Genomic DNA, 25,341 nt, shown 5'->3' with positions numbered 1-25,341 from the left:
ATGTTTTCAAACATGGCACGGAAAGCATTCATTGCTGCTGTTTCAAAATCGGTCAAAATTTTTCATGGTCAAGCTTGAGGAATTTTCTCCAGTAACATGTTCAGCATCTTCATGTATATTTCTTACTTTTTCTCTGGTAGAAGCGCCAGTAAACAAAGAAAAGCAACGGCTGAATCATATTGGACATGGATACTGTAAAACAGATAATATATTTCTGGAACCACTTTAAAATGTACCATCTGCTAGCCAAAAATCGTTAATTACAAGTTGATCTAGAAGAGTCTTGTGACCAATTAGTATTATACGTTCTGGATCTTCTGTCCCGGAATCATGAATAATCCATTTAGAGCATTTCTCTGGTATTTCAAAGTTTTTGTTATCTGGATTTGACGGAACGTTTCCGATTGTTTTAGCTTTGGATCTATTTAATAGCCTCATCATGGAGCTCTTCTTCAGTAGGCACATTTTTAATCCGTCTGATACAGCCACTAAATTGTTAGCTATAATTGCACGAGCCGTTGCGTCTGGATTCGAAATTTTTCTTTTCATTTGATTTGCAAGTTGATGAGCTTCAAATTCAAAAGTCCTATTAACATGACAGTGTTCTGAAGACTCATAGATAATCTTGTTGTCTCTGGTATGGAGCAGCGATCCACAATGTAAAGTTCTAAAGTTTGTACAATGCCAATGAATAGTTCCAATAGCAGTTTCACAGTGACGAACAAACTCGAATCCTTTGTAAATTATAATTTGACCACCTTTCTTACTAACGGCGTACTCAAAATCAACCATGGGTAAATTCAAAATTAATTTAAAAAATTAATCACGAAATTTATTAACTCGCACATTATACACTACTTGTATTACAAGTCACTAAACTAGAACTGAAAGAATGTAAGACAAAAATTTACTTATATACCTTCACCCAAACAATTCTTAGAAATTCTTGAGCAGTTCATGGTGATTAACAATTGTCGATTAGTGATTTACCCCTTGCAGGTTATAAATTTTGTACAATTTTTGGTAAATTTTATTTTATGTGTAATTTTTTACTTGTGTATTTTTTCCTTTTAATTTTTTTCTTAGTGTAATTTTCGTAATTTCGAAATTACTTGTGTAAATATTTTCCTATTTTTCCTTTTAATTTTTTTCATAATTTCGAAATTACGAAATAAAATTACATTTAATTTCTTATGTGTGTAATTTTTTCTTTTTTGAAATTATGAAATAATTTTTTGTTTAATTTCTTATATGTGTAATTTTTTCTTTGTGTAATTTCTTCCCTGTGTAATTTCGTCCTCGTGTAATTTTATCATGTAACCGAGACCTTCATGGTCAGAATATAGAGAATGTGTGTAATTCAGTAATGGTATGCAAATGTGAGAATGATATGAATGTCACTGAACATAGCTATGTATCTGGCAAAGGGATGAAAATGTATGCTTTTTATACATTTTGAGAGTATCTGGAGAGGATAAAGTGAAAGTTGCACATCTGAGTTGAACAGGCTGTATTGATTTAAGTATAAGAAGACCTTTTGGCTGCTCATATATGACCTGCATTGCTTCAACCTTAGTATCACCTTTTGGACTGGCTTCGACTGATGAGACCTCAATAAAGTTTGAAACCGGTCTGGGTAGTGATCATTCCCATAATGCATAGCATTATACATGTCTGCAGGGAGATGTGCTTTGTATTAGGGGATACTAAGGGAAGTGACGTGAAGTCATTAGCTGCTTTATACGAGTTGCCCCAGTCCTGAAAAATAGGTCAGGCACAAACTTGTTTACACTTCGATAAAGGATTAAACCAAGTATATAATTTCTTGGTATCTTTAATGTATAGTATAACCAACTATATGGAAGTTGGAAGTGGAAAAACTTCCAACAAGAAAAAGTCAGGCGGTAATTTGTCTGTACACGAATGCCAGGAACAAAGAGTAGAGTTTGTTGCATTAGTGAATATGCTAGGTCTAAGATTGTTGACATTAGGAATGTGGCTATCAGAGTCACATGTACCTGGGGTTGAGTGTAAAGCATATAGTATTTTTAAGAGAGGAGGAGGGATAATGTATTACTAATGATATCTCATTATTTGAATCCACTTATGGTAGAAACTCATGAAAGTAATAACAGTGATAATGTCCCCTGTAGCAATGAGTCTATGGCTATCTGGTATGAAGTGGAGGCTTACATGATGAAATATATAATTGGGTGTTGCTACAGACCCGGCGGTTCCATTGCCAAAGATGAAGTGCATCACCTGACTACCATGTTGGGTATTAAATGAATATTTATTATGTATTTTACTGCTGTTAAATGCCTGTTTTGCTAACTTTTTTTCTCACATTAGTTACTATACAACCTTAGAATAGCTCTGCTTATGTATTCTTGAATGACAATTTCGGACTGGTTGGCAGAGTGGATAGCGTATTCGCTCTCCAGCCAAAGGGCTGCAGGTTCGAATCCCGCCATGGGCATGAATGTTTGTGATTGTCTGTGGAAATACCAGTGGTGTTAGGTGGTAGATGGCATTGGTGTAGTTGTGGTCAGTTGTGATTGAATGGTGGAGACGGAGGTGTAGACCTGGTGCCCTCCCTCAATGAGTCCTTGGACTCCCTGGAGGTGTCAAATAATAATAATAATAATAAATAATGTCAAATTCCTTTTTAATATTTTTATTTTATTTTAATGAGGAGTGAACATCTATTCACTCTAATTTTCATCAGAACTCTCATATCTGTTTCTGCTCTTTGATCAATTGTTTTTATTTCTAACTTAACTTTCAGATGGATAAGTTAACTTATCCATCTGAAAGTTTTAACTCATATTATTTATTATTCCGTATAACTTTATATTCAACTGGGTGTTCACCATACCAGCTTTACTCATTCTATTAATAAGCAAAGCTGGTGGTGTGGAACATAATGATTCATTATAAAAATGGAATGTAACAGTATTATGCAAACACTACTCTAGAAACTGAAGACTACTGTAAAAAAGAAGCTGAACCATGAACTTACATATTAAAATATGTATCCCCTCAGCAATCACTAGGTAAAGAAATTAAACTGGTTCCACACTCTGTTAAAATGTATATTAATAATGGTGATGAAAAACAAACCTTTAGTCGTGAGCTATCCATCTGCAAGAGAATCTGTCCTGAGATATCACATTCCAAGAACTTAGGAATATACTGATCCAATCCCTGAGCCAGTAGCCACTGACCAACTTGTGTAGCAGTCCACTCATGGACTGGGCCTCCTTGCCAATGATGTGGCTTTTTATCACCAAGAAGATTACCAGGAATCTTTTCTTCCTAACAAGAATTAGTCATATTAATAGATAAGTAAATAAATATTAATAATAGTTTTTTTTTTACAGAGCTTTGGTTTAATACTATCAAAAGAAATTTGCATGGCATATGATTAAAATGTAATGAAACAAGATGTAGCTTGAGATGAAATTTATTATAAAAATTTATTATTAAATTTTCCTTATGAAATATAAAGAAATTCTGGAGAGAAAAAAAGATACTATTCTCATTATGGAAAAATAATGGGGATTAGTACCATGATTAAGTAATAACTTTAAGAAAACCATACTTAATGTTTCAAATTTGGAGTATCATCTGAAATTATACTTGACAAGAAATTATATTCTTGTTTTAATCCTTTACTCAAGCATAAGCAAAGGGCAGTCTGCATATAAAGATTGTGAAGTTTTCAGAGATGGTCTCAAATGGGAGGATGAATGGCAAAAAAGAGTGGCTGACTTGCAGAGAGAGAGAGAGAGAGAGATGAGCTGAAAGAGCAGGTGGAATGTCTAGGGAATGAGATGAGAAGTGTGAAAGATGAGATTAGGCAAATGGAAGAGACGAATGCAAGGCAAATCAGAGTAGGAATAAGAGAGAGTTATGAGAATGATAGAAGAGGAGAGAATAGGAACAGTAGAAGAGAGGGAATGAGAAAAAGTTATGGGAATGATAAAAAAGGAGAGAATGGAAACAGTATGAGAGAGGGAATGAGAGGAATGCAAGGGAGCACTGGAACCAGGGACAGAGTGATTTCAAGAAGGCAGGTAAGTAGAGAAGCACAGAGAGAAATTGTTAGAGGAAAGAGAGTGAGGGATGCATGTGAGCAATCAAGGAACAGGGTGGTAAGAGGTGCAATGTATGGGGGACTCAATGATCCGTGGTGTTCAAGATAGGATGCACGAGGAGTGTTTGCCTGGAGGAATGATAGACAGTGCAGGTATGGCAATTAAGAGGGGTGAAAGGGTGGATGAGATCATTGTGATGGTAGGAACAAATGACTTGGGAGGTAATGTAAATTGGGCAACGAGAGATATGAGATTCTTGCTTGAGGTTGTAGGAAAATAGACACAGAGAGGAAAGATAGTGGGGGTGTTGCCTAGGTATGATAGTGGCGAGCTAAACAGAAAAGCAGTAATATTGAATAACATAATAGCTAGAATGTGTCAGAAGAGAGGATTGGAATATGTGGATGCTTGGATGTTTTGAGGACAGAGAGGAATTGTATGCGAGAGACCACTTGCATTTGAATGAGGAAGGACGTAAGCATCTTAAGAGATTGCTGTTCTGAACGAGTCGGTGTGTCCCAGGGTGAATGGTAGCAGGGGTGGCCTCGTGTGGGAATGGGTACTTGGGAGAAGGGGCACGACATCAGGTAACGCTGAGCCCAGTGGAGCCTAGAAGGGATAATGCTGGATATAGAAACAGTGGCATTTTTATACTTTATACTAATGCCAGGAATATCTGGAATAAAAGAGAGGAATTGGTGGCACTGATAGCATCAGCCTAGCCAAAGATTACTGGGATCACTGAAACGTGGTTGACAGAAGAGATAGAAGTAGCAAGGTACAGCATTTTTCGGCAGGATAGGAAGGGAAAGCGTGATGGTGGTGTACTGCTTATGATAAGTGACGACTTATGTCCTCTAAGAGCTTTGGAAATCAGTGACACTAATGATTTTGAAAGCATATAGTGTGAGGTAGAGATGGGCAAGACAGGATATTTAGTTGGGTGTTGCTACAGACTAAGGAGAACAGAGGGTGGGGACCAGGACATGTTTAGACAGTTGAGCTTGGTAAGTGCAAAAAGAATGATTGTTATGGGAGATTTTAACTACAGCAGTATAAATTGGGGAGAGGAAGATGCATGTAGCAATAAGTGAATGGAATTTCTAGAATTTTTGAGGGACAAATGTCTTAGGCAACATGTAACAGAGGTAACAAGAGGTTCAAGAGTTTTGGATTTGATCATAGCATCAGAAGAGTTGATAATAACTGAGATGACATCTCTCCCACCAGTTGGAGAGAGTGACCATATGGTTTTGACTTGGAAAATGAATAGACATGCAGGAGTATCAAAGAGATGGGAATGTATGTAGAATTATAAGGCAGTTGATTATAATAGTCTTAGACATCAACTTGGGGAAGTTTCATGGAAGGAGGAATTGGAAGGATGGGATATCATTAGTGCTTGGGAAACTGTGAAGAAATATTTGTTAGCAGCAATAGCAAGCTGTATTCCATGAGTGAAGAAGAGGCCACGATTTGGAGTAAAGTGGATGACAAACAATATTCAACAGGAAGATGAATGAAGAATATAAGACACAGGCCAGGAGAGTGGCTAGTATGGTAAGGAAGGTGAAACTGGAATATGAGAAGAGATTGGCCCTAAGATCCAAAGAAAATCCTAGGTAATATTTTAGCTATGTGGCCAGTAGGAGAAGAAATGACTGTTTAAGAATGACAATGTGGGACAAAAATGGGAATAGAGCGACTGATGCAGAGGGCATAGTGGAATTGCTCAATGAACACTTTATTGGAGTATTTCATCCTGGAGGAGTAAATTTTAATACTAGAGGGATAGGGTAGGTTCGAGGTTTAGAGGTGCAGGAGGAGAGTGTATTCCAAATACTGAGTACTCTGGATGTCAGTAAAGCTGTGGGACTGGATGGTATTTCACCATGAGTTTTGAGAGAATGTGCTAAAGATCTGACAGCTCCTTTGACTTCGCTTTTCTGACTATGGGAAAGGTGCCCAGTGAATGGAAGGAAGATAAAATAGTGCCATTGCATAAGGCAGTAGTAGACCAGAAGTGTCTAATTATAGGCCAGTTTGAGTGTCATTAGTAGTTGTTAAGATCTTGGAGAAATTAGTGAGGGACCATACACAGCATTGGGCAGATGAGGGTAATGTTATCTGTGAGAGTCAACATGGATTTGTGAAGGGGTGATCTTGTTTTAGTAATATGCTAGCTTTTTATAATAAAGTTACAAGAGCAGTAGATGAGGGAAAGGCATATACTGACATTTTCTTGGACTTAACGAAGGTATTTGACAGTGTGCCACATGATAAGCTGATATTTAAGTTGCAGCACATGGATCTGGATGTCAGGTTGGTCAACTGGATTCAGGATTGGCTATCCAATAGGTATTAGAGAGTTGTGTATGGTGGGGCAGTTTCAAGGAGGCAGAGGGTTACAAGCAGGATTCCTCAGGGCTCAGTACTGGGACCTATATTGTTTATCCTTTATACCAATGACATTGTCCGTGGTTTGCAAGGGGATATCCAGTTGTTTTCAGATGATGCGAAGCTGGGAAAGGTTATTAGTAATAGTGCAGATGTGGTAGTCCTGCAAGAGGATTTGAATAAGCTAGACAGATGGACAAATGAATGGGGGAGTCGGTTTAATGCAGCAAAATGTAAAGTCTTGTGGTTTGGGACACATCGATGAGGCGTTGCATACTCTATTGGAGGAGATATACTAGAGGAAGTAGGGGAGACAAGAGATCTGGGGTTGATGACCGATATAAACCTGAAATTTAGGGGACATATTGCAAAGGTGGTGAAGGTAATGGATTGTTGCAATAATGAGAAGGACACTGACCTGCAGAGATAAAAGAGTTATCATTCTGCTGTATAAGACTATGATCAGACCACACTTAGACTATTGTTCTCAGATTTGGTCCCCAGGATTTGAAGGGGATAAATTAACTGTGGAAAGGGTATAAAGGCAGATAACAAAGATCATGTCAAGACTGTACAATGTTAGTTATGAGGATCGGCTGAGGGAATGTGGACTGCAGTGTTTGGTGGATAGAAGGAGAGGTGATATGATTGAGACTTTTAAACTGTTGAGAGGTGGTTACAGGGTTGGAACTGGGGAGTTCTTTCGCTTGGTTGAACAGTGGGAAGGAGTGACAAGGGGCCATCCCTGGAAGTTACAAAAGGAAACTGTGAGCAAGAGGGTGAGGAGTGATTTCTTCGCATGGAGAGTGGTTGAACCATGGAATGCATTGCCTGATAGAGTGGTGAGAGCGAGAACGGTCAATGAGTTTAAGGAGTGGCATGATAGACTTTGTGTTTCCTAGGGGGGACCTCTCACGATGAGTCTTGATAGACAGTGTTTCTTAGGAAGGAACTGCAGCGATGTCTTTTGACTCCATGGAGGCCTGAATAATAATAATAATAAACTATTTGCTTATAGAGTCTGGAGACTTCACATCAAATTGCCTCAAATCTCATAATTAAACAATACATTTCCCCTTTTTGGATGTATATATTGCCATGTCTTATGGGAAAAGTCATATCCAAACTGCTTCTGGCCTAAACTGAGGTCTTATCAGTGGGAGCTAGACTCAAGAGAAACTTGATAGCTAAAATCAGTGCGGAGCCACATTTTCCATATGCAAGGAGCAAAATGGTATATATTATTAAAATATTTTGGATGAGGGATAACAGTAGGTAAAGTTTTTTTTTGTTTGGTCAGAAAGTACATTTCAGCATGAGACTACTTGTATATAGAAAGGTCACAATTAGACTACTTGTATATAGAAAGGTCATTACCAGTCTGGTAATGACCTTTCCTGGTAATGGATGCCAATATACATGTCTGAAAAGGAGACAAGAGTGCTATGCATTATGGAATAGTGAGGCAATTTGATGTGAAGTTAGCAGCTCTATATGCAAGTAGTTGTAAGGTCACTTCACAATCAAACTTTTGTTGATAAATGATTAAAACAAGATATTAAATTTTTTAAAAAAGAATATTTTAATAACATGGTGATACACAATTTTGCTAATTATATTGCCGTTAGGTGGCATTGTGTGTAGAGTGGATTTATCGCTCCTGAAGAATAAGTAACTTTTTTGTATATTAGTTGATAATATTAGGTTTACTTATTGTAGTTTTTGTTTTAAATAAGTGTGTGATAGAATTGTAAGTAAACTTTGTATTTTTTTGTTTAAATATGATACTGTTGGTATGGTGCCAATGCGTGGTAGAACAATGGCGGCAAAGATCATGCTGTCTGGTGATTTGAATTTGCAGGATTCTGTGCAGTGCAGTGTGTGAAATGTATTCACCGAGAAAATTAAAAGATGTTTAAAAGAAAATTGAAACTGGAGAGAGAGAGTGTGTATCAAATGTTTCAAAAGTGAGTGCCTATTAGGTGATGAGAATGCAGCAAATGTTAGTAGAGTGGACAGTACTGACGGTAGGATGGAAAATGATGTTATTAATACCAAACGTGTGGCCATGAAAATAGAGGAGAATGAAATTTACATTAATAAAGAAATAGTGCACTTGAATGTTATCCTTCACAGGACAAAGCATGCAATTGATAAAGTGGCAAGAAATAGCAGGGCTGAAAAGAGAAGGAAGCAGGTGGTCTGAAGTAATAATAAAAGACTGAGCAAACAAACAAGAAAAACAAGTTAAGGAGAAAATTATATACAGAGACTCAATGATCAGTGGAGTACTTAATGAAAGTGTGACAAAATTATGTTTCCCAAGTGCAAAAATTCACATAATAGTCACGCCATTTGGATGCAAAAAAGGTAAGTCAAAGGAAATGATTGTTTTGGATGGCACAAATAATCTGAGAGGTGAGAAGTATTCTATGAAGGAGGATGTCATTAACATAAAGGTTCTTGTTTCCAGGTTCCATGTTATCATTACTGGCAGAACTGGCATCAAAACTGCACTGTTGTTATGCCAGAATTTTGGCAACCATTTTTTAAAACTTCTTAAATTAACAATATATCCTCAAATACATTAGCAAATGTATTAAATACAAAAAAACCAGTAAAAACCAAAATGATACAGTAAAAATACATTACCTAAAAAAAAAAAAAACCTCAAGAAAAACACCTGTCTAGCAGATCTTCAAATTATGTCTGAACACAAACTAGTCTCAAATCAGACTGTTATTATTATTATGCAGTATCTCCATGGAGTCTGGAGGCTTAAATTACCAAGAAATTACCAAAAAATTGTCAAACCACCCAGGATATATGGGGTATGGTCCCTAAAATTAACAAACCCAATCCCCCCCCCCCCCCTCATACAATGGCAGATAGCATAGATAGGTCCCATCTACAAATTGGCTAAACAACACAACTTCCTAATGGAAGTTGTGTCACCATCCTCAATATCCTTCTCCAACCCCAGAAAATCCACTCCTACTGGTAGGTATTTATATAAACAATAACACCAACTTTCGAACAGTATGGAATCCTCAAAACACTTACTCGCCGAACCAGAGCTATTTGTTCAAATAACACAGTCCTTGAAAGCTCAGGCACCTTTGCAACACCTTTTAAGCTGATGCCTACAGCCTATATAAAATAGATAAAATATTACATGCATCCCTCCATTCCTCCTACATCCAACACACAGGATCACAGAATAATAATTCCCACCCCGTATGTTAAGGGAACATCCCATATGTAAAGGCCAAAGTTCTCTGCAAATATGATCTCCACACTACTTTCAAATCGCTTCTGATATATTAATTGGTCTGCAGTTTGTTATTTCTGTGTTGAAAGCACCTTTATGTAATGGAATTATCTTACTTTCCACTCTCTTGAAGGCAATGCCAATTCTGCACATTTACGTAGTACATGAGCTGACATGCCATTCAGTCCCACTACTGTATTCACATTCATATTTTTCAATATGTTGAACACCTCCTGTTCATCTATTTCAATTTTGATATGCATCTCCACCTGGTTGATATACTTTTTTAAAATGATCACCATTCTACAATCAGCACTGATTAAAGTTATCCTTCTGTCGTCATTTTCCCTCTTTGCTGCATAGCAAAAAACTGTTTTGGATTTACTTTGGCCTGTTTCACTAATTTTCTCTCATAATCTGATTTGGCCTTTCTTATGATACTAGTCACCCTTTTGCATGCACTTTGTGCCACTCATCATAAAGAAAAGGATGATCACGCTGATCACCCTTTTCTTTATATTCTCACCAATGTCTTTTTTTTTTTTTCCCAGCCTCTTGCTTTATATTTCTATTAATCCACTTAATTCCCCCTTGGTTTATCATCCTCACCATGGATATGCAGTCTGATAGTGCTTCTCTTAATCCCTGACCACTTTAAATGCACTACTGACATTCTTTTCTTGTAGCTTCTCAAGACACTTCTCCAAGATGTTTCCTAAGTCTGTCATAATTACTAGCTTATAATTCAGCATAAATCTTTTCTTTACAGAGAATTCCAATGGTATTACTAGAACCAGCAGTCTCAGATCTCTGGTCATCTTTATAACCTGTTATTTCATGTACTATGGATGCTTATGACTTAGGAACTGTATAAATTCCACTTCAATCTTGCCCCTTTTCCCTCCCTCCAATCTAAGAGGATGGTCTGAAAAGTTCTCGACCTCGACCATTGATGGCAATACTATTGGCAAGATTTCTTCTTTCAAAGTTGGTACATTTGTCATAAGCATCCATGTGAAATTGCAACTCATTCTATCAAGTAGTTTTTTTATACAGCTGTCCTATAACCTGTATCCCTTGAAATGGATAAAATTGAGTATTGTGTGGTTATAAAATTCTTTGTAAGAGAAGGTTTAATGTCAAAAGAAATTCATTCAAAGTTCATAAACATTTATGGGCACTCTTCTCCTTCGTTTTCGACAATTAAGAAACAGGCTGCCGAGTTTAAACATGGCTGTACCAGCATTGAAGATGATCCATGTGAAGGATGTCCAAAAAGTGTAACATGTAACAACAAGAGAAATCATTGATTGAGTGCACGATATGGTATTGGATGACCAGCAAGTCAAAGTGCATGAAATTGCTGAGACTATAGGCATTTCAAAAGAACATGCAGGATATATTTTGCATGAATAATTTCAAATGAAAAAAGCTTTGCGCAAGATTGGTGCCATGCTTGCTTACAGCAGATCAAAAGCACACTCGCATGAAAATCTCTAAACAGTACTTGGAGCATTTTAACAAGCATAAAACTGATTTTTGTGCATCGATTTCTTACCATGGATGAGACTTGGATTCACCATTACACCAGAATACAAACAGCAGTCAAAACAGTGAACAGAAGTCGGTTGTTCAGCGCCAAAGAAGACAAAGTCGGTTCCATCATCAGGAAAGGTCATGGCATCGGTATTTTGGGATGCTAAAGGCATTTTGTTTATTAATTATCTTGAAAAGGGTAAAACAACATCACAGACTACACGAAAAAATTCGTGAGAAAAGACCTGGTTTGCAGAAGGGAAAAAAACCAACTTTCATCAGACAATGCACCTGTCCACAAAAGTGTTTTGGCAATGGGAAAATTAAGGGATCTAGACTATGAATTGTTGGAACATCTACCATATTCCCCAGAATTGGCTCTCTTTGACTTCTATCTCTCCCCAAAACTAAAAATCTTCCTCGATGTCAGCATCTTTCTTCGAATCAAGAGGTGATTGCAGCTATAGAGGGGGTATTTTGCAGATCATACTGAGAACCACTACAGGGATGGGATAATGGCACTGGAGCATTGCTGGAATAAATGTATTAGTCTTAAGGGAAATTATGTTGAAAAATAAAAATAATTTTGAAATTATAAATTCGTTTTGTCATTGTTAGGCCAAGAACTTTTCAGACCACCCTCATATGTCCCCATAGGTGAAATCCCTCATACTAATTGCTCAGCCTGCACTCACTGTGCTAATCTACCAATGCATGGCATCTTTCTGAGGACTCTCATGTATAGCAGCAACCAACAACATATTTTGTCCTACTGATATCTATCTCGCAACCAGATACCTCAAATGAACAATCTCTCCCAGACCTAATATCCTCTCTATCTTCTAATTTTCTTGGCTGTAGTTCTTCAGTTATCATCAGAAATATGCTATTTCTTATCCTATTCCTTCAATCCTCGCTGCAAATACAGCACCGATTACATTTTATCCTTGTAACTATATAATTTCATGTCAACCAGGTCTCACTGATACCTATACTTTCTGACCAAGTCATATTGATGAATGCCAAAAACTCATCTTCCTTATTTCTGTTACTTCTGGTATTTATAAATATGCATTTTGACCAGTGGCGTTGTGTGCGCATTTGGGTGTGCGCATTTGGGTGTGCGCATTTGGGTGTGCTGTTGTGTGGCTCATGCAACCCACGCTACAAAATTCACATAAATTTGACCGTATGATTGCATTTTTATTGATGTATGAAAAATTTTAAGAGTGCATAGCGCATCAATGCCCATCTTAATTGGTTCAATGCAATTAATTGCAGGATAACTTTGAATAATTTAATTTATCAAATAATATAATTTTAAGTCGAATCTTTAGAGTGTGGCATAATAATTAATAATGGAACACGTATAGACCACAGTAAATAACCTTAATTAAATAAAGGTACAAATATTTCATACTGAAATTAACAGTACATCCTCAGTGTAGAACAAACAGTTAAAGGAATGAAATACAAAGTACAGAACAGTCGGTGGATCACCAATTACATTATTGCCGCGAGCCAGAAGATTAATTACTAAAATATTATTAAATAATTCTTTAAAGATAATTATTTCACTGATGGTCACATAAATAAATTTAGTTTAATCCATTATCCAAGTGTAAGCAAACAAAGTTTGCACCTGAAAATATCTTCAGGACTGAGGTAAGGTGGTAGATCCCTTGGCAACTCATAGCAAAGATCTCATTACTCCTTGCAGACATGTATACTGCTATGCATTAAGGGAAGGGCCACTACCCAGACCGGTTTCGACCTTTATTGAGGTCTCATCAGTGGGAGGCAGATCCAGAGTGGTGACACTAAGGCAGAAGCAATGGAGAGGTCATATTTAGCTATACGCGTTGCCAACCAGTGTACCACCTTATTATTAAATTACTCTGGATCTAGAGAAAGATGTTGGAAGTTTATTTTGCACTTGGATAGACTATAATAAATTTAGTTTAATTCTTTATCCAAGTGTAAGCAAACAAAGTTTGCGCCTAAAAATATCTTCAGGACTGAGGTAAGGTGGTACATCCCTTGGCAATTCGTAGCAAAGGTGGACCAAGCTCTTATCACTCCTTGTCTCAGTATCTCCCATATATACCATAACTGACTGAGGTAAGGTGGATGTACTACCTTACCTCAGTCCTGAAGATATTTTCAGGTGCAAGCTTTGTTTGCTTACACTTGGATAAAGGATTAAACTAAATTTATTATAGTCTAACCAAGTGCAAAATAAACTTCCAACATGGTTACATAAAATAAGAGTCTCCCAAACTTTTGGGAGAGAGAGACAGTCATTTCGATTTAAATTCGGCCGATGTAAGAGCGCTTTGCATCTTTCTTTAAAAAGGTGTTCATATTTAAACCTACATCTGTGGAGAAGACAAGCTTTATCCCACTGGATATTATGATTAGTGTCAATGCTATGTTGTGCTAGACCAGACTTATGAGGTTTCATGCATTCGATATAATATTGATGTTCCTTGATTCTGTTTTCCACAGAACAGCCTGTTTGTCCAAAATAGGATAAATTGCATTCACATGGAATTTTGTAAACACCAGCCAATGACAGAGGTGACAGTTTGTCTTTTGTAGATGGCAACAAGTGAGAAATTTTGTCGATAGGAAAATATGTGGGAATAAGATGATACTTCTTCAAAATTCTGCCTATAGGTTCTGAGATGCCTGAAATGTAAGGGATTGGAACTCTGTGGTCTGTTGAAGAATCCTGAGATGTTGGAACATAGGAGTCAATTACCTGTTGGATCTGATTAGGGTTGTAACCATTAGCTTCTATTAACTTTTTTATAGTGAAAAGTTCTTGTTCTCAAGTTGATGGAGAGGAGCACACTTTATGTGCTCTATTGATTAAAGATTTGATAATGCCAATTTTTTGAGAGGTGTGATGAGCAGACTTTTGATGAATGTATCTGCCAGTAAAAGTAGGTTTTTGATAGACGCTTGTAGACAAAGTACCAGAGGATGTGCGTGTAAGGAGGATGTCCAAGAATAATAAACTAATTGTAGCCTTCACCCACGCCTTAAGTTCACTATGGAAAAAGAAAAGTCTGATAGTATACCATTCTTGGACATTCTCCTTACACGCACATCCTCTGGTACTTTGTCTACTAGTGTCTATCGAAAACCTACTTTTACTGGCAGATACATTCATCAAAAGTCTGCTCATCAAACCTCTCAAAAAATTGGCATTATCAAATCTTTAATTAATAGCGCACATAAAGTGTGCTCCTCTCCATCAACCTTAGAACAAGAACTTTTCACTATAAAAAAGTTAATAGAATCTAATGGTTACAGCCCTAATCAGATCCAACAGATAATTGACTCTTACATTTCAGATTAAATCCCTTACATTTCAGGCATCTCAGAACTTATAGGCAGAATTTTGAAGAAGTATCATCTTATTACCACATATTTTCCTATCGACAAAATTTCTCACTTCTTGCCATCTACAAAAGACAAGCTGTCACCTCTATCATTGGCTGGTGTTTACCAAATTCTATGTGAATGCAATTTATCCTATTTTGGACAAACAAGCTGTTCTGTGGAAAACAGAATGAAGGAACATCAATATTATATCGAATGCATGAAACCTCATAAGTCTGGTCTAGCACAACATAGCATTGACACTAATCATAATATCCAGTGAGATAAAGCTTGTCTTCTCCACAGATGTAGGTTTAAATATGAATGCCTTTTTAAAGAAAGTTGCAAAGCCCTCTTACATCAGCCACATTTAAATCGAAATGACTGTCTCTCTCTCCCAAAAGTTTGGGAGACTCTTATTTTATGAAACCACCAATGAAATAATTATTTTTAAAGAATTATTCAATAACATTTCAGTAATCAATCTTCTAGCATGCGGTAACAATTTAATTGGTGATCCATCGACTGTTCTGTACTTTGTATTCCATTCCCTTAACTGTTTGTTCTACACTGAGGATGTACTGTTACTTTCAGTACGAAATATTTGTACCTTTATTTAATTAAAGTTATTACTGTGGTCTATACGTGTTCCATTATTAATATAATTTTAAATATGAAAGCATAAAGGTCAAACGAATAATAGCTATGCTTCATGTGTGCCATTTATGTGAGATGCACAAAGGATTTATGCTTCATGGTGAGATTAGATTAGATTATCATTGGCAAATACTAAAGTAAGACACGAATAATTTGAATTTTGATATGATTTTTTAATACAGCCACATAATACACACTGAAATCGGAAAAAGTAATCACTTGGGATATTATTATTTTTCTGGGCTGAATCAAAGAAAGAATGAAATAACCAGTTTTCTTATTTATTATATACAGGTTACAACCTCATTCGACTATAATCATAAAATCCTCAAAAGCTCTGACAGAAAACGGAACATTCAGTACATTATCAAAACTATTTCCCATTGTAAATATGGGCAAAAAAAGTCACAAATTATTTATACACACACACACACACACCCACACACACATATATATATATATATATATATGTTAAAAACTTGTCTATATCGGTGTCATAAACATGTCAGTTCGCACTTCATGCACGCAAACCAGATGAAACTCAGAAAACAAAAATAGCAACTTATGATAAATGATAATGTTCAATTGGATTGCTTCACACAATAACCAATCACAGCCAGTAACGACTTCTGGGTGCTACTGTCTTGACGCACATCCTGCCTTGCCTTCTGGGCCATTTAAAACCACTGAAACTAAAAATGTGACTCGTTGCACCATCTGCATGTCTGTTTAAAGGGCTCAAAAGGTATTTTGAGGTAAAAAAGTATTTGTGACCATACATCCAGGCTATTAACAAGAATGTGATGCAATGTTTACACATCAAAAAGTATCTCCTCTTCATTAACCATTAGTATGTTGCATTTAATTTTAGGAATCACATGAAGCCAGGAAACAATTAAGGGAGTCTTTAACAGGAATAAAAGCAAAAATATAATATTGATGATATTGTTATTTCGTGTGCGTGCACTGCACACCTGGAATATTCGTCCCTGATTTTGACATCCCCTTGGACCCACAGTTACCCCTGTGTAATGTCATTGCCAACTAATTCAAATCTTCTGCGAAATCACATTCGATATTGCATAATCATTTCTGTACACACACAAACAACTTCATTTTTCCCAGGGAGGACCAGATACATGCTTAATGTTCCCCCCCCCCCCCTGCCTCCTGGTTTTTCACTTCCAAATTCTTACTAAAACACTTTCTTAAAGCATCAACTCCAAACCTATTCAAATGTAGTCCATCAGGCATATATAAATCTTTTCGTCCATCAAATCACTCCATACACCTATAAATTGCACACCATTAGTCCTGCAAAATAAAACTACTCATATTCACTAAAATAAGACTTAGCTGGAGGACAGATGCAGCACTGCTTGTGATATATTGTATTATGATGAATATAACTCTCTGACATGAGACTTCTGTAGTACTGAACAGAGGTTTTTTTTCCCTCTTAGGTTTCTGTCTCGTCTCTGTTGAGAACTAAAGTTTGAAACAGCTCCCAGGCCAGTGAAACCTGATAAAAGGCAAATATATGAGTTCCTGGCAGAGTTTGTCTTACATAGTCTCATCCAAAGTAACTTTGATGGTAAAGGTTGTATTCTCAAACTCTCCGGTAAAGCTTTAGAACAGATTCTTATTATCCTCATTAAATAAGTACTCCTTGCCTTTGTTCGCCATATTTTTTTCAATATATTACATGTACCAGAACATAATATTAACTAAGTTTTGTTATCCTACTGACTTTTTTGATCTGATAGTTCCATAAGTTCATACTGAGGATTACTATGAAATATGGGCAAGAATTCTATGTTAGATAATTTTTTTTTCCCCTTTCCATGCAAGTTATCTATGTCAATTGTATTCATAATATTTTTAGTGATGGTTCTATTCATACACAGTCAAGACATTGGTTATAGAAGAATCCTGTACAACTTGAGCTAGAAGGTGTCAGGTTCTTTACCTTTTATTCTTTATTTTCAACTCTTTTAAATTCTTAGTTTGTTTAACACGTTCGCTGCCACGCTACTTCAGCATAGTCTGTTCCCGTACGCCGAGCAATTTCACTTCTTCAAGGTCAGTATGGTAATCTCGTTACTGGCAGTAAGCGCCATATGAGTATACTCGTAGCTGGCTTGTGTAGCCGGTTTACCAACTACAAGTATACTCGTAGTTGGCAGCGAACGTGTTAATTCATGCTTTTTGGCTATCTCCATGCTCAAATTATTGGTTCTTAATGTTCAACAACTCCAAATTACACACAGTCTCAGCCTGATCAAGTTCAGATCCAAGTATTATATCATCCTTACCTTCAAAAAATGCACACAAGTATGTCGCATTAATAATCCTTAATAATCTCATCTATTTAGCATATGTGTAACCTAGTTGGATAAATTAAAAAGGGATGCTCCATTAGCTTTAATATCACATTTTGTTTAATATCAAATGTAGGAGCATCACAATTTTCCCAATTAAAATATTAGCTATTCATCTTCCTTATAAATCTTTCAATTTCACAATACTAAATTTTATAAGAATTACCTTAGGAAATTTAAACGTATGAGCAATAAATAACTTGATTCGCAATGGGATTTCGGTGCATACTGGAAAAATGCAGTTAAATAGACTGTATCAAAACTGGAAAATTTCATATTTCCTCATAAGGTTTTAAATAAAAATTATTATTATTATTATTATGTGACACCTCCAGGGAGTCCAAAGACTCATCGAGGGAGAATGTGCCAACAGCATTGAACGATTTATTCCTTCCAACTACTAACCGCACTCAAACTTGCTTAACTTTTTGCTTAGCCATTAGTAGAAGAGGCTCTACCAATCGACCAACCTTTACTGACAAACTAGAATGATGGAAAAATGAAAATAACTGAAACAAAACTGTTGAGCAAATGTATATTATAAATTGCAGGAATCAGGAATTTTGCTGTACTTGGTAATATCATACAATAAAATCATGTAATGAACATAATACAAATTCTTACTTTAGCATTTGCTTCTTGTCCATGGTCTCCACTAGTAACAAGAACACAGTTTTCATCTAAACTTGGAGGACCTGAAAATATGGCATACAAAAATCAAGATGTGATAACACCATTCAAAGTTTTAATTTATACTGTCTTGTTGCTTTTAATTTGTGAAATTAAAATGACAGTGAGAACAATAACAGCAGATAATTTTTTCTTTTAAATGCACATATTATTTCAGTTTAAACAGTTAAATTGAAAAATATTTCATAAAATTTAAATCAGCATTTCAGTAAATTAGTTTTAAGCACACTGTTGCACAATAACTGGCTTCTTAAGGACTCAAGGTAGGCAGATAGAAAAATTATATTCCATTATAATAATAATAAAAACAAAAGCGTATGTGTGTGTGTGTGTATACACACACACATGTGCATATATATATATATATATATAAGCACGTAGACTTTGCCGGTTTATGAGTAATTAAGAGCTTATAAGACAGAATGCTAGAATAAAATAACATTTATTTTAATTAACATGACGTTTCATTCTAATTGCTATTAGGATGAAATGTTCCATTGCTGATTAAAATAAATGTTATCATATATATATATGCCAGCCTGATTGGCCGAGTGGTTAGCGTATCTGCTCTCCAGCCAAGAAGCTGCAGGTTCAAATCCTCCTAGAGCATGGATGTATATGATTGTCTTTCACCTTCAAACACACACACACACATGCGCGCACACACACACACACACACACTCTCTCTCTCTCTCCCAAGATTGAGTGGATCACCATGGAAGGAGACCCAATCCTCCCACAATGGGAGAGAAGCTTTCGCCCAGCAGTGGGAAGTTACAGGCTGTTTTTATTCATATATATATATATATATATATATGATGATTTGTTGTATTAACTCGGAATTGGGATATGTTCATACTTTTATATACTGACTGAGATCCGAGAATTAGAACAAACAATTAAATTTATTAAATACATAACATGTTTCATCGGAGTGGCAGACTTCTTCAGGCATGAGAGAACATAGAAAGCCAATAAAAAACACTATAAAGAAACATTGAGTCATTATAAAACTATAAATTCGACTATAAACCACAGTTAACTTTGAACTGGAGCTACAGTCCGTGTTAAAGTGTTATTGTTAGACACCTGTGCGCATGTGACTTCACGAGTGCGCCAATATCTGACAGCAGAGCTGAATGAGTCCGGTAAATTGTAGCTGAGGTTACTGTTCATATGAAGAGGGTCCATGACAATTTCTTTAGACTTGACTATGCACCGTTCTACCTCGTCATGGCATATGTGAAGGTTTGAAGTTGTTGTCCAGTTTATCTCATGTTGGCGGCCTTCATTATTTGTGTTTACTGAAAACAGGACATGGCTTGAAAGGACACTAGCTCTGGTTCTTTTGTAAGCAATGTCTCTTTGGTGTTCTTCAAGACGTAGGAGGATGGATTTTTCTGTTTGGCTTTTCCAAAGAGATATAACCTTTGGAACGTCCTGTGTTTCTACGCTGTTTCATTGACGGCGGTATAGTTATTTATTAATAGTTTTTGAAGAGTAGCCATTGTTTTTGAAGGTCCTTTTAAGATATTGTAGTTCATTTTTTAGTTCTTCTTCATTTGACAGTACAGATCTGGCACGATGCGCTAGAGTTGAGATGATACCCATCTTCTGTGCTGGATAGTGATGTGAGGACGCATGCAGGTATCTGTCTTTGTGTGTAGGTTTTCTAAAGATGGAGATTGTTATGGAGTCAGATGTCTTAGTAAGTTTTAAGTCCAATGGCTACTCTTCAAAAATTATCAATAAACAACTATACCGCTGTCAACGAAATAACGCAGAAACACAGGACAACCCCAAAGGTTATATCTCCTTACCATACATCAGCACGCTCTCCAAGAAACTAAGAAGAATTTTGGGAAAGTTTAACATAAAAACATGCTTCTCTACTCTTCTCAAACTAAAATCTAGTTTAAGCAAATAAAACAAGCTCACAACCATCTACAATTCCCAGGTGTGTATAAAATGACTGCAGAAAACCATACTATGGCCAAACGGTAAAATCCATTCTCCTACGTCTCGAAGAACACCAAAGAGACATTGCTTACAAAAGAACCAGAGCTAGTGCCCTCTCAAGCCATGTCCTGTTTTCAGTAAACACAAATAATGAAGGCCGCCAACATGAGATAAACTGGACAACAACTTCAAACCTTCACATATGCCACGACGAGGTAGAATGGTGCATAGTCGAGTCTAAAGAAATTGTCATGGACCCTCTTCATATGAACAGTAACCTCAGCTACAATTTACCGGACTCATTCAGCTCTGCTGTCAGATATTGGCGCACCCGTGAAGTCACACGCGCACAGGTGTCTAACAATAGAACTTTAACATGGACTGTAGCTCCAGTTCAAAGTTAACTGTGGTTTATAGTCGAATTTATAGTTTTATAGTGACTCAATGTTTCTTTATAGTGTTTTTTATTGGCTTTCTATGTTCTCCCACGCCTGAAGAAGTCGCCCACTCTGATGAAACATGTTGCGTATTTAATAAATTTAATTGTTTATTCTACTTCTCGGATCTCAGTCAGTATATAAAAGTATGAATATATATATGTGAGGGTGGTCTGAAAAGTTCTCGGCCTCAACCATAGATGGCAACACTATCGGCAAGATGTTTATTTTTCTAAGTTGGTACATCTATCATAAGCATCCATGTGAAATTGCAAGTCATTCTATCAAGTAGTTTGTTTTATACAGCTGTCTGAAGCAAAAGTGTCGTCTGTATACCTGAAATGGATAAAATTCTTTGTAAAAGAAGGTTTAATGCCAAAAGAAATTCATTGGACACTTCTCCTTCATTTCTGACAATTAAGAAATGGGCTGATGAGTTTAAACGAGGCAGTACAGCCTTGAAGATGATCCATGTGAAGGATGTCAAAAAAAGTGTAACACCAACTAATCATTGATCAAGTGCACGATATGGTATTGGATGACTGGCAAGTCAAAGTGCGTAAAATTGCTGAGACTATAGGTATTTCAAAAGAATATGTAGGATATATTTTGCATGAAGAATTGCACATGAAAAACATTTGCGCAAAATGGGTGCCATGCTTGCTCATAGCAGATCAAAAACACACTAGCAAGAAAATCTCTGAACAGTGTTTGGAGCATTTTAACAAGAATAAAACTGATTTTGTGCATCGATTTATTACTATGGATGAGACTTGGATTCACCATTACACACCAGAATCCAAACAGCAGTCAAAACAGTGGACTGAAGCCGGCTGTTCAGCGCCAAAGAAGAAGACATAGTCGGTTCCATCAGCAGGAAAAGTCATGGCATCGGTGTTTTGGGATGCTAAAGGCTTTTTGTTTATTAATTATCTTGAACAGGGTAAAACAATAACTGGGGAAAAGACTGTGTAATTTGTGGGAAAAGACCTGGCTTGCAGAAGAAAAAAAATCATCTTTCATCAGGACAATGCATCTGCCCAGAAAGGTGTTTTGGCAATGGGAAAATTAAGGGATCTGCACTATGAATTGTTGGAACATCCACCCTATTCCCCAGATTTGACTTCCGCTGACTTCCATCTCTCCCGAAAACTAAAACTCTTCCTCGCTGGTCAGCGTTTTTCTTCGAATCAAGAGGTGATTGCAGCTGTACAGGAGTATTTTGCAGATCTTACTGAGAACCACCATAGAGAGTGGATAATGGTGCTGATGCATTGCTGGAATAAATGTATTAGTTTTAAGGGAGATTATGTTAAAAAATAAAAATAATTTTGAAATTATAAATTCGTTTTTTCATTATTAAGGGTCAAAGCTGTATAACTGAGAGGAGACCTCCACATAGCCTTTAAAGGAATGCGGAGAACCGACCAGGGCTTCTGACCTAATGTCCAATCCTCACCTTCTCGTGGTGCACCCTGTTGGGTATCTACTTGGATACTGAACGGACGAGGATGGGCTGGCAATTTGGGATTTAGCCGACCAAATTGTATTCTTATTGGTTAAACCAAAATATAGAATGATGGTACAACATGACAAAATTTCATGCCGGCTGGGGCGTCGCCCGGTTAAACAAGGCCCCCGTTGTTTTCGCCAGGGAACCAGGGCGAACAGCGAAAAGTCAGCTACTGGAACAAATCTGAAAATAAACCCCAACTCAACATCACCAGAGTTAAAGATCGGTACTATCAACGTAAGAAGCCTGAATGGCAAAGAAATGGAGCTAGCTGAGGAATTAGATAAGTACCAGATCGACATAATAGGGGTGACTGAAACAAAAAAGACCAAAACTGGTGAGCTCTTTCTGAGCAATAAATACAAAATGTTATATTCAGGCAATGACAATCAACGAAAAGAAGGAGTAGCCATAGTATTCAACACAAAATACGAGGCTAATCTTCTTGAATGGCAGGCAGTCTCAAGTAGAGTAATGTGGGCAAATATGAGAATGGGGAACTGGACAATGAGACTTATTTGTGCCTATGGTCCCACAGAAGGTTCTACTAAGGTAGAAGTGGAGGAATTTTTTGAGGCTTTAGAAAAAGCAACTGACACAATGAAAAATGAAAAGTTGGTCCTTGTTGGGGATCTAAATAGCAGAGTAGGAAATGATTGTCAGACATACAAAAATATTTTGGGAAAATTTGGAGAAAAGAGCAAAGCTAATAATAATGGCAAATATCTGTTGGATTTCTGCTCAGGACATGGACTGGTTATTACTAACACCATGTTCCAACATAAAAATGTGCACAAATTCACATGGAGAGAAGAGGCTAGGAATAAGAAAAGTCTCATTGACTATGTTATTGTTGATAGTGATGTTTTCTCCCTGGTGCAGGACACCAGAGTGTACAGAGGATTTGAAATTGGAAGTGATCACTATTTAGTCTTGAGCAGGATAAAATTGAATTTCATATTGAAAAGAATAACATGTAAGAAAGTTTTAAAGCGAATAAAAGTTGAGCAGCTCTCAGATGTGAACTGTAGACTAAAATACACAAAGATTATTGAAGAAAAAATGAAAGAGTTTGAGAACAGGAATCAAACCTTGGAGATTCAGTGGCAAACTCTGAAGAAAACATTGATTGATTCTGCCAGAGAGGCATGTGGTGAGGTCGTTTGTAAGGATAAAAAAATCAGAACTCCCTGGTGGACACAGGAAGTTAAAGTGGCAGTGAAGGAAAAGAAGAAAGCATACCAAAAGTTCCTGGCAAATAAGTCAGCTTTTTCTCTTAGAGAATATAGAGACAAATGCAAGAATGCTAAACACTGTGTAAAACTAGCTAAACAAAAGTCATGGGAGGACTTTGGCAAGAATATAGAAAATAAATATCAAGAAGGTGGCAAAATATTCTGGAGGTTGTTGAAGAAACTTAAGAATGGAGGAAAGAGTGCTGTAAAAGGAATTAGAGATGATAAAGGTGACATGAAAACGGGAGAAAAAGATATCCTTGAAGTATGGAGTAATTACTTTGAAAAACTGCTAAATGAAACAAGCAGTGATGACAGCACAGTGGTAAAAAACACTGACCAGGCATGCAGTCAGGAATACATATCCATACTTGAAGTAGAAAAAGCTATCAAAGGCTTGAAATGTGGAAAGGCAGCAGGAGTAGATGATATTCGACCAGAAATGCTGAAGTATGGTGGTATAAGAGTATTACAGTGGCTGCACTGCATAGTTCAGAAAGCCTGGACAGAGGGACGAATTCCCGATGATTGGAGTAGAGCTCTCATAGTACCCATATATAAAAAGGGAAATAAAACTGAATGTGAGAATTACAGAGGTATTTCTCTACTGAGTGTTCCTGGCAAGATCTATGCAAGTATACTTGAGAAACGGTTGAGAAGAATTGTGGAAGAAAAGCTTGGTGAAGAACAAGCTGGATTCAGGGCAAATAGAGGCTGTCAGGATCAGATCTTCACTTTACGACAAATAGTCGAGAAAGCATGGGAATATAACAAAGATCTGTATTTAAGTTTTGTCGATCTGGAAAAGGCATATGACAAGGTGCCAAGAGAGAAGCTATTCAATACGCTGCAGTTATATGGTGTCAATGGGGCATTATACCAAGCAATACTTAGTCTTTATTTGAGTTGTAAGTCAGCAGTCAGAATTGAAGGAAGTACAGGAAGATGGTTTAATGTTAAATCTGGTGTGAGACAAGGATGTACATTATCCCCTCTGTTATTCATTATCTATATGGATCACATTATGAAGGAAAGTGGTATTAAACATGATATCAAAATTGGAGATGTTAATGTCAGCTCTTTGCTTTATGTGGATGATGTTATACTTCTAAATAAATCTGCAACAAGTCTGCAAGATTCTCTGACTAAATTGAATAACTGTTGTAATAGATATGGTATGAAGGTCAGCAATAAAAAGACAAAGACAATGAAAATAGGCAGAATCATTGAAAATGTCAATTGTGTTGTGAATGGAGAACCTGTGGAACAAGTAAAACATTTCAGCTATTTAGGCATGATTTTTACTGAAGATGGTAAATTCAATATAGAAATAGACAACAGAATCAACAAAGCTGGTATGGTGGGAAGTCAATTGAATAAATTCATATGGAATAAGAGAGAAATTAGTCGGAACACTAAATTAGCTGTATACAAGACAGTGTTCAAACCAGTTTTAACTTATGGATCTGAGAGCTGGGTCAGAAGTAAAACACTTGACCAAAGACTAGAGACCACAGATATGAGAGTCCTGAGAAAGATTATAGGCATGAACAGATGGCATCAATGGCAATATCATATTAAAAACGAGGATATTAGGAAAGAACTTGACATTGTCAGCATCCAGGAATGCGTTAGCAGAGCTAATCTCAGGTGGTATGGTCACTTAAATAGAATGGGCGAGGAAAGATTAGCAAAACAAGTGTTCTCTGCCAGGGTGGCAGCAAAACGACCCAGAGGAAGGCCAAAATATAGGTGGATTGATACGATACAAAGTG

At 36.7% G+C, this 25,341-nt stretch overlaps 1 protein-coding gene across 1 annotated transcript in view; it reads right to left on the bottom strand.

Annotated features, from left to right (window-relative positions):
• LOC150109710 (uncharacterized) overlaps positions 1–25,341 on the bottom strand; it is a 493,008-nt gene that overhangs the window by 40,071 nt on the left and 427,596 nt on the right. Inside the window, exons 22-23 of the mRNA XM_090403026.1 lie at positions 18,357–18,427; positions 3,124–3,318 (exon numbers count right to left, since the gene is read on the bottom strand). Of these exons, the coding sequence (XP_090259152.1) occupies positions 3,124–3,318; positions 18,357–18,427 (266 nt within the window). The remainder of the gene's footprint in view (positions 1–3,123; positions 3,319–18,356; positions 18,428–25,341) is intronic.

The sequence above is a fragment of the Typopeltis vanoorti genome, chromosome 2 (genome assembly GCF_054136105.1).
Source record: "Typopeltis vanoorti isolate ZY-2024b chromosome 2, IOZ_Tvanoo_1.0, whole genome shotgun sequence".
NCBI lineage: Eukaryota > Metazoa > Arthropoda > Arachnida > Uropygi > Thelyphonidae > Typopeltis > Typopeltis vanoorti.
The sequence above is the reverse complement of the archived record's forward strand: the minus strand, read 5'-3'. Positions and strand labels throughout refer to the sequence as shown.